The following is a 17,186-nucleotide window of genomic DNA, read 5'->3' on the forward strand; positions in this document are numbered from 1 at the left end:
ACCCAAGGCCACTCACTAACTTCTGCTGACCAATCTCTACATGCCCTCATGTTTCTTTATTTCAGTGCAGCTACTCTCTCTTGCCTACTAAGTCTCTTTGTGCCCTCTGTCTGATAGTTCTACAATGGCCAGCTCCATAGTTTAGACAGGCTAAATTAGCACCGTAGAGCAATCTATACAGCATTATCTTGATGGTTTATTGTTACTTTTTACACAGACAACAATACCTGAATAATTCCATGTCCTTGGGCAAATACTTCTATATTTTCAGCTTTTACTGCAGTATTTTCTAGAGCTCTTCTGACTGAGTGAACAGTATAGTCAACATTATTTGCTTTCAGACCTAAAATTAAAAAACAAAACTAAGAAATTAATGTTAATGAACTCACTAGTTGAAACCCCCCCTTCACCGAGATAACATGTACCCTCTTCTGCTAAATCTTTTTTTAACATTCACTTCTGAATGTTTTCTTAAAAATTAACGAAACAGTTGATTTAAATTGCTTGTGTCACAGAAATACTTAGAGAAAATTGGTTGCATGCCACCCTGCAGTCATGTCAATGCAGGCTATGCAGAGACGGCATGAATGCACCAAGCAGAAATGTTAGATGCATTCAACGGCACTTTCTTCAAAATACTGTACATTCAGCACTATGGTTGGGAAAGAAATTTTCAACCAGATTATACTTTATGATTAGCAGTGGAACTTAAGCAAACCACATCAAAAACATCAAACAGGTCTCACTATAGCTCAGAATCTTTAATGACTAGGTACCAGACGATTACAGTGTATAGTCAGATTTTGAACATAGAAGGCTATGGTCAACAATCTGCCAGCCTATTACTCATTGTTAAAGGAGAAATACTATATACTATGTTTGTCCTCTCAGAACTCATTAAATATGTTACCCATAAAATATTGCAATATGCAAACAAAACAAACAGTCTATGATGCAAACTAAGGAAGCTATAACTGTCCATGAGAATCCAGAAGAACGGGAGGTAAGTCTTGTAGAACACATGAGTTTTCAGATCCAAACCATGGTATAAAGGATTTGCAGGTAGAGAGAGCTGAATATTCAGAGAGAAGACATGCAGTCTTGAAATATCTGGTGAGTTTGAAGGATGAGAAATGAGTAGAGACCAGGATCTGTCCTAGGTCTGACTCATGCTGGCAGGTGATGTAGCACTGACTGGGGCAAGGAGGCAGACGATTTCTCCCCAGTGCGGCTTTCCGTATCAGGGAGAGGAGGGAGTTATAAGAGACAGAGGCGGGTGGAAGGTAAGACTTGAAAAGAGGGACACTTTGAGGCAGTGGCTTGGTGATGCCCCATTTAATACTGAATAACATTCTTCAGCTGATAGAGTCGAATAAACATTTTGAATTTGTTTACAGTCTACCTTTTGCAATTAGCTCCGTATCAGCAAAGTCACTTTTGATATTCTATGGACAGATTTAGCCCCAGAACTAAACTCTTATTTGATAATCATCAATCACAGTCGATATATTGTATTTTCTGGATGACTGAATACCCACTCAAAGGACTATTATTCCTTGTACCATTTTCTTCCTTATACCTTATTTTGTGTCCTGGACATCAACAATTCTATCCATACTCTCACCAAAGAACTGCAGAAAACATAGTATACAATAAAGAAGAGAGTAGTAAATAATTCTCTTACCTGAAAGTACCAGGGCAATGCCCCCACAGGCATTGGGGGAAGACATTGATGTCCCGTTCATTAGCTGAGTCCCCCTCAATGTCCAGTTAGGCACAGAAGCAATGGCACCTCCTGGTGCACTGATGCTCACACCAAGGGCCCCATCAGCACTAAAAAGAAAGCAGAGAGGTTTATGTAGAGTGAGGATAGCTGGATATGCACAATATTTAAAGTCATAATTGCAGTCCAAAATGATACGATATTTGCAGTCATTCCAAAAAGGAAAAAAAAAGAAAGAAAAGACAAAGATATTATTATGGGGTAGCAGTGGGAGGAAAATGACCAAACACAGCTCATTTCTCACTACACACTTTTTCCTTTAAGTGAAATTTCTGTGTGCATGTATCTGTTTATGTGAGAAAGTCAAATGTGCCAGCTATTTGAGTGCTCTAACTCCTTGATGAAGGTATTTCTTTTACCTCTATCACCTTGTCCAACAGAAACATAACATGAGCCTTATATGTAATTTAAAATTTTCTAAGAGCCACATTAAAGAATTTTAAAATCAAACTGTGTGTGTGTGTGTCAAAGAAAGAAAGGGAGGGACAGGGAGAAAGAGAGAAAAGAAAGATGAGAGAGAGGAGAGAGGAAATTAAGAGAGGGGGAGAGAGAGAGGGAGAGAGAGGATACAGGAGGCATGCCTGTGTAGGTTGGAGGCCAACATACTGGATGACAGCTCTCTCCCAAATGTGGGGCCTGGAGATTTAACTCCAGTGTGTTCGTAAACACTTCCTACTAGCTGTAAGACCACAGTAACACCGAGCACAGCTCTATGCCCTGTCTCAAATAAAGATATACCTATTTTGTCTTTATGGTACCTTTCATTGAATATGTCTATATGAATAATGTTTAACTTTTCCACAATGAACAATAAATTTTCCTACAGTAATCTTTGAAGTCTCCAGGAAGAAGATGGAGAACCACAACAATGATTCCACCTGGCTGGTATGATGCCATTGTGATGATAGCTGCTCCTGGCAGCACTGATCTATTGGGCACCAGAGATACTCCATTTGGAGCTTCTTTTCTTCTTGGTAAAACTGCCTTTAGGCAAAGAACTGCCCCTGCCTTGACTACTGACAAAATATATGGTGTCCAAGCTGGACAAGCAGGATACAAGCAAAAAGACTGCCAAAGCTTGACAGACAGGGTCAGACAGGTTTTCAAATTTTCCTGCCTCTGAAAATGGTCTGTCAGATACTCTCGACCTTAGCCAAAGTTGGTTTCCCCAACACTGCAAATGACTGTGGGTAATTGCACAGGTTATCTCTGTCATTTCTTGCACCTTTTAGAAGTTGCCCGATTGCACTTCCTATTTATTCAGGTTATATTATTTCTCTTCTCATGTCTTTAATCGGGGTGAAGACTAGAGAGTCATAGTTACTTTCCTCTCATGACTTAGCCAAGCCATTTTTAATATAAGACTTCTTAGAATAGGATAATTATTGAAACATTTAGCATATGTTTCCTATTTGATGTTGTTCATGCTAGTTGTAATTCTAAATTTTATGTATGCTTTGCCTCATCTTTTCCAAAAACAATACTTGATATTTGATCTTACTGTATATAGTTTTTTTTAAATTAGGCTAGAACTCTCTTTAAAATTAGACAAAAAGTGGAGGAGTTGTGGGAAATCCTTCAGCCAATAGCCTTTAAGATATTGAAGCACTTTGGACATCATCTCAGGTACTATAAGAGCAGACAAAATGCGTGACTGGCTCTGCTGCTGGATTTGGTTCCAGTTCCCAGTGCACGCAGAGGTCTGCCAATTGCTACCCTGTGAGTTTATCCCCAGATAAATATACCTTTGTTATATTCCATTCCAGGCTATTGTAGAACTCTTTGGTACAACTGCACAGCGGTTGTTGGATCTCCTACTATGATTCTTCCCCTAAGTGAGTGATTTTTTTTTAACTCCTGGCTAAGAATTATAGGGTGATTTGATTTCTGTTCCACAGGAAGCAAACACAGTGTACCTATCTTAACTGGTGAGACAGGTTGGGGGCAGCACTTTCAGAGCCTATCTGAAATATGACTAGACTAAGTGTCAATTAATGTGTAAAAACATTACCGAGAGACAGACAACAGTGTCTGATCAGATCCTCTCAAGAATAAAAGTACAATCTTCAAACTGTCACCCATCAATTAGATAATGGATGTGAAGATCTGGGGATAATTTCCACATTCTTGTTTATAACATCTGCAGTATCAACCGACAATCACAATAAGCACTAGGTCTTTAACAACTGGAAGAACCTAACTACAAAAAGTTAAAATGTAACTTTTTTTGTTAAGCTAATTTCCCACTATCCTTGTACAGCAGTTAATCATAAAGCACTTCTAAATGTTTAAACTGCTATTCTAAAATTGAGTTTAATGAAGCATCAACAATTTGGAAAACTACTTTCTGTGGTTGGTTTCGTTGCCTGGCGTCTTAATGAGGAGGTCTAGTGTGGGTTGGCCTGAGGACATGTACGTAGAGGACTGACTTGATTAACTGATATGGAAGACCCAGCCTAAAAGATAGATGATATCAGATTATAACTTCAAAATGAATATAAGATCTGTTACTGTGATTCTTTACAAAAGTACAGCACATTTCACCAAAGTTTAAACATCAAACTTGCTGAAAAAAAGGACTACTACTATTTATTATCTACAACCTCCTCTTCTCCCACTTTATAAAGTTTAATGAAATACATGTATTACTTCCAAGAACTACTTGTACTTACCTTGGGCCTCGAGAAGACCACGTGTACTGATTTGCAGGTAATTTCTCTCTCAGCGAATACTCTGCAACCATCATATCAGGGGAAACATAAGCCCCAACACCTACAGGACAGATTCACCATTAACAAAAGGGGAGACTTTTTTTACATGTATACTAATTTTTTTTTTAATTTATTTATTTATTAAGGATTTCTGCCTCGTCCCCACAACCGCTTCCCATTTCCCTCCCCCTCCCCCGATCAAGTCCCCCCCCCCCCTCATCTGCTCGAAGAGCAATCAGGGTTCCCTGACCTGTGGGAAGCCCAAGGACTGCCCACCTCTATCCAGGTCTCGTAAGGTGAGCATTCAAACTGCCTAGGCTCCCACAAAGCCAGTACGTGCAGTAGGTGTATACTAATTTTTTACCAGTATAATCATTATGCATGTGAGAAAACTGCTTACTATCTATTCTCTCTCTCTCCACCACCCCCCTCAGACGGAAAGGGAAGAACATTCAATAAAGAAACAAATTAAGTTTATATTATAAACTAAGTACTCAGGACACTACTTTTATACATATAATAAAAACTTCCATGATTATTATGTGCTCTAAAAAAAAACTGCCTAAAAGTGTGCATGTGTTTCTATTACAGCACTTCTCCTAAATCCCTAGATAACACAGCTCCTCAGACTTTCCTAAGAACACATTTAGGGTCTATGTCTCACCCACATTCTACACGACACTTACCGTCCATTTTAAGTTTACTCAAAACATTATGAAGGCAACCTGACTTTAAAGAAGAAAACATCCTGTCACAGTGTAAAATGACTGAACATACCTGTGACAGGGTACATATTAAAAAGGCCTCTAGTGTTTTATATGTAGAATACAATACTTGATTACACTGTGACTGTGATTTATAGTTTAATTTATGTATTTCTGGGGGACGGGGTCTCTAGTATCATGGGCTGACATCAAACCTGTGATTTCCTCCTTCAATCTCCTGTTCTGCTTGTATTTAAACAAACGTTTTTTCTGAAGTGGTAAAGCTTACTAACCTATCACACTGGACGTAGTTCCACCTGGACAACCCACTGTAGAAAGACATGGACCATTATTTCCAGCACTCGAAACATAAATTGTATTATGTTTCCAGACTGCTTCATTAATTACTTCACAGATTCTCCTAAAAAAACAAAGAATTCCTTTGAGTAAATACATCTATTCCACATTTAATTTATAACAAAACAAATTATAATGATTCCAAACTGTGTAACTGACAGTAGCTTTAAATGAGGTATCAGATTCACTCAGTTAAATGATTACACACACATTAGCAGGTAGGCTTTTAGTAAGACACAATGCCATTCCAAGTGATATACCCTAGTTGAGTTTCAGTGAATTTGCAAGTTATATTAAATAAAAGAAAAACTTAAGGAAAAGCCTGGTTGGTGGCACGCGGCTCTAATTGCAACCCTCGAGAGGAAGGCAGAGAAGTAGTTTTGTGAATTGAAGGCCATATCTGGTCTACAAAGAGACTCCTAGGCTAGACACCCAAGGCTACATAATGGAACATTGTCTCAAGAAAAATAAAAAAGTAAGCAAACAAAACCAAATATGGGGAGGGAGGACACCAAAATCCACAATATCAAGAGGGTCTGTGAAGTAGTAGTGTTGAGAGAAAAATAAAAACCAAACAAAATACCAAAGTGACTCCTACATGTATTCTGACCTGAGATTATTTGACTAAAAAAGCCACTTAGTATTTCTAGTGAAAAGTTAAATGGGGGGAGGGAATAGAAGAAAAACCTAAGAAATTCAAAGTCAAAGAAATCTAGTGAGAGATTGATAGCAAACAAGAATGTTTTCCTGAGATGAAGAAAATGAAAATTAAAGAAGGTCTAGCTCGAAAGGGTCCTGAAAAATCCAATGTGTGACATCTAACAGGAGATTCAAGTTCAGTTACCAAAACACTCATCATTGTGCTCAGACTGACTGTGACTCCAGCTCCAGGGTTCTACTGCCCTCTTCTCAACTCCATGGACACTGTGACACAAGTGGACCACACACACACACACACGAAGGGGGGAGGGAGAGAGAATGTAATGGGTTACTGACAAAAGAGAAAAGTAATGAAAACGATAATGAGATGACAGAAGGGGCAAGACTGCACCTTAGAAAGAAATGGCTAAAACTGACAGGGAACATATTAAAAAGGCAATAAAACAATTTTTCATAAGAAATCCAATTACCTGGAAGAAATGAGCCATCAAGTAACAGTATAGCCTCTAGATTGTTACAGCTTCCCTTTTGAAGGACCCTAAATAATCAGGTACCAGATAACTGGCATATATTGATACTTTGGTGATGGGAGTGGTGGAAATGTTGATCACTAAGGAGATGCTCTAAATATTTCAGCTATATATTAATATAAAGGGAAGGAGCTAAGGTAAACAGGCTAAGGCCAACATGGTACTGCGGTAGTGGAAATGACAGGGATGACAGATGCTGTGTGACAGTTTCCTGAGACTGAAATATTTCATCCTGCAGGGAAGCTCCTTAAGCAGGAAAGTAAACAACTCAACACTGGTTCAGCAAGTCCCTGAAACTGAATAGATTCACAAGGCCCCTCCCTGCCAGAGTGAGCAATAAAGCTGAGAGCCCATCTTAGAGGAGAGAAGCTAAGCTGCAATCAAGACTCTCACAAAAGCTAAGTTGCAAAGAAGTCTCTGAGACTACCAGCTGCCTGCAAGAAGCAGAAACCAGCTGAGCTGCCTGGAACAGGTTTAGACCAGCTGAGTCAACTGGAAAGGACAGGCTCCAACCTGCTGAGCTGCAAGCAGGCTGTGCCGTGTGCTCTAGGTTCCCCGCTGGTGTGGGAAGTCCTTCTATATGTGTGCTGCTTTTATTGGTTAGTGAATAAGAAATCTGCTTTTGGCCAATGGCTTAACAGAATATAACCAGTCTGGAAGAGATATATATAGAGAGAGAATAGGCAGAGTCAGAGAAGCCATGCAGCCATGCCAGGGACAGATGCGCCAGAATCTTGCTGGTAAGCCACAGCCACATGGCCATACACAGATTAATAGAAATGGGTTAACCAAACATTTAAGAGCTAGCAAGCAACACACTTAAGTGAATGGCCAAGTAGTGATTTAAATAATATAGTTTCATGTGATTATTTCAGATCTGAGCTGCTGGGAATGAACAAGTGGCCTACGTCAACACCCCACTTTGTGAGAGGTCACCCAGGCTGGAGTAGGCTTTGATGACGCAGTTGTCTGAGTCACTTCTCCTACAAGTAACCTCTCACCCATAGTCCTCTCAGTAACCCCAATAAAACTCACTGGGTCACTAATGTGGGATTCCCCTCTGTATGCTGTGATTACCATTAATAAATAAAGGAACTGCTTTAGACGTATAGCAGGGCAGAACTTAGCTAGGTGAGGAAAACTAAATTGAATGCTGAGAGAAAGAAGGGCAGAGTCAAGGAAAAGCCATGGAGCCCTGCCAGAGCTGGACGGAATTTTACCCAGAAAGCCACAGCCATGTGGAAATACACAGATGACTAGAAATGGGTTAAATTAAGATATAAGTGTTAACCAATAAGAAGCTAGAGCTAATGGGCCAAGCAGTGTTTTAATTAATACAGTTTCTGAGTGGTTATTTCGGGCCTGAGCAGCCAGGAAACAAATGGCCTCTCATTCAACAGGTCACCAAGCTGGACTTTGGTGGTGTCCATACTTCGGTCTGTTGTGGGATTCCTACCAGGTGAGTAGATGTATGTATTTTATCTCCCAAAGAAAAGTTTTGTCACATCATTACAAGAAAGAAGGGGATGCAGGAGAGAAAGTAGCATGGATGGAGGAGACAGGGAAGCTTAGCAACTGGAGCCAGTATGTGTAACAACAGCAACCTTGGTGGTTAAGGAACAGCAAGGTCTGTGCACATCCGGGCCCCTGCCAGGTAAGCACCCCTGACAAGTCCCAGAACATCTGTGAATGAGCTATTTTGGTGATGGATGGCCCAATAAATCCAAAGTGGCTGGAAAGGAAAATGTGGAAGCATGGACCAATGCCAGAGAGTTAGGCAGGTTGGGAGTGTCAGAAGCACCATACAGAGGAGCAACCCTAGCTACCCATGCTAGGAATGGTTTGGCAAGGGGCAGTGATTGGACCTGGCATTAAAGATGTGACATGGGAGCGAGAGTCTGACTTTCAAAACACAATTACCTGTCCATCATAGATATAGTTTACTGTAATTGCAATTCCCTTACTTAAACTGCTGATGCTCTTAATTAGTAGGTTCTATGATATGAGATCTGACAAAGACTTACCCAGAATTTGGCCAATGAGTTGCTTCCCCATAGCTGTAGTTAACAAGATCACACTTATGATTTATTACTTCTATCATCTATTAAAAGATTAAGAATCTAGTTTAGGAAGTCATTTGTAGAAACAGATTACCCAGTAAATAAGGTTTATAATCCCACAGTGTTTAAACTAATTGCATCCAAATTTATGAGGTATTTCCAGGCATACTGTAATTAAAGTCATAGGTAACAAGAGAAAAGAGTTAATAAAGCATCAATTAAAAGTGAAACTATTCTCTTTGGACTGCAGGAATCATAAAAGGAAATGGGAGAGGCATTGATTCTGAATAAATTTAAAGGCACATAAGTTGCATGACAAAGTGAATCATACAGAATATTAAATTTACAAAGGGTTTAATTTATTCCTTTTAGAATATTGGAGCAAGCCAAATATTTTTTAAAACCTATCTTGAAAAGTTTGCTAAGAGATTTACAACAAAGAGTATAAAATATTTTTTCTACAAAAGGTTTCTTAAGCCAAGAAAGTTCTTCATGGTAATTTTTAACTTCAAACTGAATTAATCAGCATTGGTTTGTTTCTATAAACACTGTTCTGTACACCAAATTCTGTTTATAAATATACTCCTGATAAACCAAGAGTACTTTATAAACATTATGTAGGCTTCTTATTTATTTATTTATTTATTTATTTATTATGTATGCAATATTCTACCTGCATGTATACCTGTAGGCCAGAAGAGGGAACCAGAGCTCATTACAGATGGTTGTGAGCCACTATGTGGTTGCTGGGAATTGAACTCAGGATCTCTGGAAGAGCAGCCAGTGCTCTTAACTTCTGAGCCATCTCTCCATTCCCATTATATAGGTTTCTAAGTCCCTAAATTATTAACCTATATCAATAACTTCCAGACACTCACAGCTCTGATGAGGCCTGTGCCTGTTTCCATGGTGCTTAGCCTTGTATCACCAATCTTAATGGACAGAATTTGAGCACCAGGAGCAACTCCATTCCGTTCAGGCTCCTCTGGAAAATGCCCAGCGGCGATACTTGCTACATGGGTTCCATGAGCTCCTATGGACAGAAATAAGAGTGTGTGTGCATAAGATGAAAAAAAATCATCACATACTAAAATCATAACCATTTCAACATGTATATTATGACAAAAATAATTTAACAAAAACACAACCTGATCACATATCTAATATTATCTCAAATATATTCCTACCATTCACACAAAATCAACTTAAATTACATATATTTGCTTCTCTACACTGGATCCTACCTTGTTTATAGTAAGTAAAAAATGTAAGCCATAGAAGACAGCCAATATTTGCAATACGTAGAACCCACAAGTAACCTGTACCCAGAGTATACTTTAAAAAAATCTTGCAAACCCAACAAAGAAAGTAGAAAAAGAAGTAGAAATACCTGTCCACCAAGCAAAATTTGAAAAAACATTCCACAAAAAGGATGTCCATAAGACATACAAATATGAAAACATGTTTCACTTCATTGGTCATCTTGGGGTTACACCTTATTGCCACAATGAAGTATCTCTCCATATTTTTAAACATAACTAAGATATTGAAGGCTGACAATAGTTTAGAATATACTTGTTTGAGAAATTTGAACACAGGGATTCTTCTGGACTTAGTAGTCTTGCTTTTGCCCCAGTACCCAACAGACATGTGCAAACATGTTCACCAAGGCATTCAGAAAAATGTTCATGCCTACATTACTTATATAATTCAAAATTCCAAATAGCTTAGGGTTCACTAAAAGTAAATGGATATTTAACATATCAATCCACAGAATTGACATAAATTAATGTGAACTAATATGAATCAAAATGAAGCTTACAATAAGACTGAATTAAAGTCTCATATAAAAACTAGGCTAATTCCATTTATATAATTGGAAAAAAAATAAACCATGTGGAAATTGAGAATATTTTTGTCAGTTCTGACTCAACACAAACACCCCCATATGGTACAAAGTAATAAGGAATGTAGTAATGAAAATCAAGACAGTAGTTAACTTGGGAGAAAGGTAAAGGTTATTAGTTTTTCTAATGTTAGCACACAAAATAATGCATTTCCTTATGACATCTTTCTATGTTTACCATACTCTGATTTCATTCAGTCCTCATTATCTTCTTCTGAATCCTGGCATCTGCGGTCTTTGTCTACACAGCCCACCGTACCGCATTCTCTGTCTCCTCAGCAGCCCACCCTGAAGGCCTGAGCATCCTCTTTCCTCTTGTTTCTATATCCTCAGCATAAAACACCCAAGCCTATCTACAATATTATTTGCATGTCCTTCCACTTTATACAAGTGTTTTATGATAGATATATTTTCACTAAAACTCATATTTGACATTCGTAAATATTAATTTGATTATGTAATATTTTATATCATAATACAAGTATTAAAATCTCTCTTGGATCATTATCTAGTAGTACACTATTGAGCAGTCAACTTATATGTCTTAAGTCTGTACTTATGGGTGAATTCCTCAAGGGTTAATATTTGCAAGTAAAATCACTTCGTATTTATTAATGGCTTTTCTGATATTAAGATTTTGCTTTATTTATGAACTATCTCTACACAGTCATAACTTTAAAAGATAAGAGAGTCAAATCTCATCAAAGTTTCTAGGCTTGGTCCTTCAATAGAAATTTCTATGATGAATTCACCAACACCTCACTCTAACCTGCAAGGATTTATCATTCAGCCACTGTATGACTATCTCTCACTAGTAAATCTCATAAACCAGATACCTCCACTGGTCACAATGGAAAGCAGGTTTCCATCATCATAAATATTAACAGAATAATTCAACATCTCAGCTGTGCCAAAAGAGCCGTATTCTTGGGCCTCTTTGTAGTTTCTCAACACAGTACATTTACTCAAGTCTCCGTTTTCATTGGAATCAACACAGGCTCTGTTGAGAAGGAGAAACAGGTATTAAAATTTACCCTTCCACTCTTGCTCTAAAGAGCACACAATCCAGTTTCTCAGTCATCTTCTCACCGCTTACTTCTCCCACCACTCAATTCCAAACCTACATTCCTTCGTTTCAGACTGAGCAGTTAAGCTTATGACAGAAACCTCCAGAATCTAGTGCTAAAACTAGGACACTGATGGTCACAGATGGTATAGAAAATTATCTGGGCAGGTGAGAAATGAAAACTGAAGCTTGGGTTGGAGTGTGGACTAGTTTAGGACGGCTCAGACACAAAGGACAGCCCTGCCAATTTCAGTGCTGGTGTTGTGACTCCAGGAGCCGCCACAGCTTCCTGCTACCAAATGGCTAAAAACTTCAAACTGGCTGGGCAATGGTGGCGCACACCTTTAATCCCAGCACTCTGGAGGCAGAGACAGGTGGATCTCTGTGAGTTCGAGGCCAGCCTGGTCTACAAGAGCTAGTGCCAGGACAGGCTCCAAAGCTACAGAGAAACCCTGTCTCGAAAAACTAAAAACCAAAAAACTTCAAACTGTAGTCACATACAGCTTTAGGAGAACTTTTTTTTTTTTTTTTTTATTTTCGAGACAGGGTTTCTCCATAGATTTTTGGTTCCTGTCCTGGAACTAGCTCTTGTAGACCAGGCTGGCCTCGAACTCACAGAGATCCGCCTGCCTCTGCCTCCCGAGTGCTGGGATTAAAGGCGTGCGCCACCAACAGCTGAGAACATTTTTTTTTTTAGCAAAACAAAATTTCCACCTTATTTTATGATTCTCTTCCTACCTGCTGCTTACCCATTTTATTACTGTTAAAATTATTTTAAACACATTATTAGTCTGTTTAAATCTAATTAAAATGTCACAAATGTTATATAAAGATCAACCCTTTGTTATTATGTTTGTTTGTGTATGTGTGTGCATTTTGAGAGAGTTTTATTACATGGCCCCAAACGGCCCGACAGGCACTAAGCAGCCCATGCTGGCCTTGAACTTGTGGCAATCCTGTCTTAGCCTAGTAAGCTCTGAGACTGAATATATCCACCATTACGCCTAACCCAGGACTGAACACTTAATTACTGTGCTGCGCTGCCAGGTTAACTTAGCTATTCTATATTTATTTAAAACATCCAAGTCCATATTTTCTTCCTTTTATCCTTGATTTTTTAGTGAATATGTTACATTTGTGGTTACTTTACAAACTGCCCAGTTTTAACAAGGAGCATTTCCGCATATCTCAGTGATCAACCTGCCAAAATGTGGTTAGTCATGTAAGAATTTAAAAAACAGTAAATGTAATGCTTAATGTAAAAAATACTAAGTTCAAAAGGCTTGCCCACGGATACCAACAGCTGATTTGTCTCTCACACAATGTTGCTAAGTGATATGATTATATAAACCACAACTTTTTGCAGCTTTGAGGGTTCACAATTTTTAGGTAGATAAAAACATTTTTAATGAAGAAGATCCACAAAATATTTGAGATTACCTCCAGGTCTCACCATCATGCCACACCAAACAGTCATACACAGGACCTGGATCACTATACTTTTTCTCAAAAGAATTAAGTAATTCCACTTGACTTTGCAGCTCTTCCTTGATTAGCTTATTGCCCTATTAATCAGAAAACAGATTAATATTAGAATATTTTTGTGTATATGAGAGTTATTAACATATGTATGATCAAAGACAGTGTTGAACAAATAGAAAAAAAAACCACTTGACTTCGGAAAAACATAGTAAGAAAACAATGCTTTTGCAGTGTTGGAGACTGAGTCTAGAGCCTTGAGTATGTACGGCAAGTGCTCTACCTCAGTCCAGAAATCCACTTTTGATTAAGAAAATGTATATATTCATAATAAAAGAATAAAAAGGGAGAAACACTTCTTTGTGACTTGTTCCGGGGATGGCATAATAAAAGCTTTCCTTTGGCACTTATTACCATGCATGGGCCGTCCAAATCTGCTGCACTTAGCATACCATGTTCATAATAAATAAAAACAATGCAATATAAGCCCCTAAATCAGTGTCTACCTCTGATGCCATGAAAAACTGTTACATTACTGGGAGACCTGAATTTTAAATTACGTTTTCACTGAATATTTCCAAAGGGTGTAGTTCTTTATAAGAATTATTAAACTTGGGGGCTGGAGAGATGGCTCAGTGGTTAAGAGCATTGCCTGCTCTTCCAAAGGTCCTGAGTTCAATTCCCAGCAACCACATGGTGGCTCACAACCATCTGTAATGAGGTCTGGTGCCCTCTTCTGGCCTGGAGACATACACGCAAATTGAATATTGTATACATAATAAATAAATATTTAAAAAAAAAAAAAAAAAAAGAATTATTAAACTTAACTGTATTTTATTCTTTAATCAAGAATTGTCACTATTCAAATTATACTATGACGATGGTTAGAACTGTTTAACATATTCTAATTTTGGAAACTATGTCCCTGAATCGCGGCGTGACACCGAGAAGAAAGCACTGAGGAGAAGGTTTGCATTTTCAGTGCTGTAATCCTAAAGTGGACTTTTGATAGATAGATATAGTTTAGCTTTTCTTCTTAAAAAGCATAAAAGCAAACAAAAACCCACAAAGACATTATTTTCACTTATAAACTGACTAAAAATGAAGCAGGAGGGCTCAATGGTTAAGAGCAGTGCTACACTTGCAGAGGACCAAGGTTTACTTTCACCCACACAGCGATGCATAACTGTGTAACTTCCATTCCAGACAAATAACTGCCCTCTTCTGGCCTTAGAGAACATCATGTATTGGCAAACACTCATACACACATAAAATAATAATAAAATTTAAAAAATTAACAGGTATACTTACATGCCTCTGGTGGGAATATAAACAGGCATTATCATGATTTACAAAAAGCTATACTCAACAATGTTTTAAATAATATTTTTCTTTTTTGAAGGATTTATTTTGTACCTAGAATCCCACCACTCAGGAGGCAGAGACAAGTCACATCTCTGTGAGTTTGAAACCAGCCTGGTCTCAGAGATCCAGAACCGCAAGTTCCAGAACAGCCAAGCTACAGAGAACCCCTGTCTCGAAAAAAAAAAAATCAACAAAAAGACTTATTTCAATTTTACGTTTGAGTGCTTTGGATGCATGTTAAGTTCTGCACCACCTGATGCCTGTGGAGGCCAGAATGCACTGGATCTCCTGGAACCAGAGATACAGACTAACTCTGGGTCCTCCTTGAAAGCACCAAGTGTTCTTAACGCTGAGCCATTTCCTTAGCTCCAAAATGACACTATTCTTAACACTCAAAAAACAAAGCCAGTACCAATCTGCAAAATGAACAAACTGTATTACACCCATAAACAGAAGTGTAATGACCTGTATGTAATACCTAGGGCACAGCAGATACCCTAACAATCTCAGCAACAGAAAGTGCATAAAAGTTCTGTATGGCTTCATCGCCCAGACTTCGAAGAGGAAAGTCATTCTACAGGGTTAGAGGACAGGGTGATGATGTCTCGGGGAGGACAAATCAGAGAGTGGCTAGGAAGAGGCACAGAGGAATTTCCATGTGTGCTGGTAAAGATTCATGTCTATGTTTTAAAATATTCATAATATATATGCAAATTGGTATAGCATAAATAATAATGTTAGAACTGGTAACTTTAACCACTGAGAAAAAAGCTGTCAAGGAAGGAACCCTATGAAAATGCAGTCTACTGAATCCTTTAGAGTACCAATATAGGTCTTTGAAACATTAAAATAAAAGTGAGTAGCACCAACTTGAGAAGAGCCATTGTTGGCAATATCAAATTCTTCTTGTTTCCTACAAGCTTCTGCAAGTGCAACTCTGTGAACAGGATCCCAGATTTTTTCTTTCCGTTCTTTCTGCAAAGGCAAAAAATTGCTCTCACAATCAGGCAGACAAACTAGTCAGGTAAACAAACCTATATGGTTATGGTTACACCCTGCCAGCAGTTCAGATATTACAAAATTCTGAAACAAAGGCTTACCAAAACCATTTCTAGTGAAGGTAATAAAAAAAATCAATCAATGAAGTTGGTTAGGAGAACAAGTTTATCAAGTCACACAAAATATTTTTATACAGTTATTTCCCAATTTGTACCCGCCCTTCTCCACAATGTAATATGCCACACCAGGAACCCTGTCTGGTACTAGAGTAGCAGATACCCACCCCGGACCTGTACAAAGCTGGGAAATGCAGAGAGGCAAGGACAAAGTCATGACTAAGGAAAGACTGCAGCTTCACTGGGAAGGGCAGGCGTCCTCAATCATCCCTGTCCAGGATGCCCCACCCTCTTCAATTGGACAGGGTTCCAGGCTTCTGACATTGGTCCTACTTTAGCCATTCTTCACCACACAGTATCTCCTAACGAAAGTTTTCTAGATAAAAGAATCCTTTCAGTAATCTAGTAAACTGGATTATCTATGAAGAGTCCACTTCAACTTTATGATCTATATTCACATGTCAATTTGTTCCTTATAAAAGCTGACTGAACATAATACACAAATAAAAAGGCCCCGACATCTGTGTGTTTATATTCAATCAAAACTATGTGCATTAAGGTAAATGTTGGCTCATGGATCTGGAAGGAAGAATCTTCTGTGGTCAGATGACAGCACCCACATCTGCATCAGCATTACTGTCAATCCTACACCATGCTTTACAACCGAAATACTGGACTCACATCAGCAATCAGTGTCACAGCAGTGTTCGGAAATGGCACTGTGCAACAGAGTAACCCACAGCAGTTCCCTTAATAGAGCAGACATTGAACTCTTCAAACATTTGCATCATCACAGAAATTGTCACTTGACAGTAACTCTTTAAAGCAAATTCCTAGCTACACTTAGCTCTTCTTTCTCTAACTACAGACATGTTTTATTTTATTCATGTATGTGTATGCATGAATTTATGTGAACTATGTGCATGCTGATGCCCATAAGCCAAAAGAAGGCATCAGATCCCCTAGAACTAGAGTTATAAGTAGTAATAAGATATCGGTGGTTAAGAGAACTGCCTGCTCTTCCAAAGGTCCCGAGTTCAATTCCCAGCAACCACATGGTAATCCTCATAACCAACTGTGATGAGATCTGGTGCCCTCCTGAAGAAGAGACCTGGTCAGTCGTCCTCCTCAGCTCAGACCATGAGACCCAATATGAACAAGTTCAACAAAACCGCCAGCATTGCCAGGGCATAAATTCCATTTGTTCAAAAATTTCATGAGTCATCTGATGTGGGTGTGGGGAACTGAACCTAGGCTTGATGCAAAGACAGTAAGCTAAGCTGTTGCACGATCTTTCCAGCCCAACTTGTGCCTCGAGCAAGAAGACTAGACAACAAGATAAATGGGGCAGATTTTCTTAGAGGACACAAGAACAAGAATCAAGAGATATATTCTTTAACGAAGTTCTTAAAAAATCTAAAGTTCATCTACCCATAAGAACCCCAAAACC

The 17,186-nt window shown here is 38.6% G+C and overlaps 1 protein-coding gene across 3 annotated transcripts in view; it reads right to left on the minus strand.

The window, feature by feature from the left end:
• The window catches only part of LOC121442186 (tripeptidyl-peptidase 2), a 62,933-nt gene that overhangs the window by 31,177 nt on the left and 14,570 nt on the right, over positions 1 to 17,186 (minus strand). For all 3 annotated transcript variants that reach the window (XM_041643627.1, XM_041643625.1, XM_041643628.1), the window contains exons 4-12: positions 15,492 to 15,596; positions 13,218 to 13,342; positions 11,548 to 11,711; positions 9,684 to 9,838; positions 8,770 to 8,846; positions 5,492 to 5,619; positions 4,456 to 4,555; positions 1,685 to 1,833; positions 228 to 343 (exon numbers count right to left, since the gene is read on the minus strand). In XM_041643627.1, the coding sequence (XP_041499561.1) occupies positions 228 to 343; positions 1,685 to 1,833; positions 4,456 to 4,555; positions 5,492 to 5,619; positions 8,770 to 8,846; positions 9,684 to 9,838; positions 11,548 to 11,711; positions 13,218 to 13,342; positions 15,492 to 15,596 (1,119 nt within the window). The remainder of the gene's footprint in view (positions 1 to 227; positions 344 to 1,684; positions 1,834 to 4,455; positions 4,556 to 5,491; positions 5,620 to 8,769; positions 8,847 to 9,683; positions 9,839 to 11,547; positions 11,712 to 13,217; positions 13,343 to 15,491; positions 15,597 to 17,186) is intronic.

This window comes from Microtus oregoni, unplaced genomic scaffold (assembly GCF_018167655.1).
Source record: "Microtus oregoni isolate MIOR12 unplaced genomic scaffold, Mior012 000087F_ref0000451, whole genome shotgun sequence".
Classification (NCBI taxonomy): Eukaryota; Metazoa; Chordata; class Mammalia; order Rodentia; family Cricetidae; genus Microtus; species Microtus oregoni.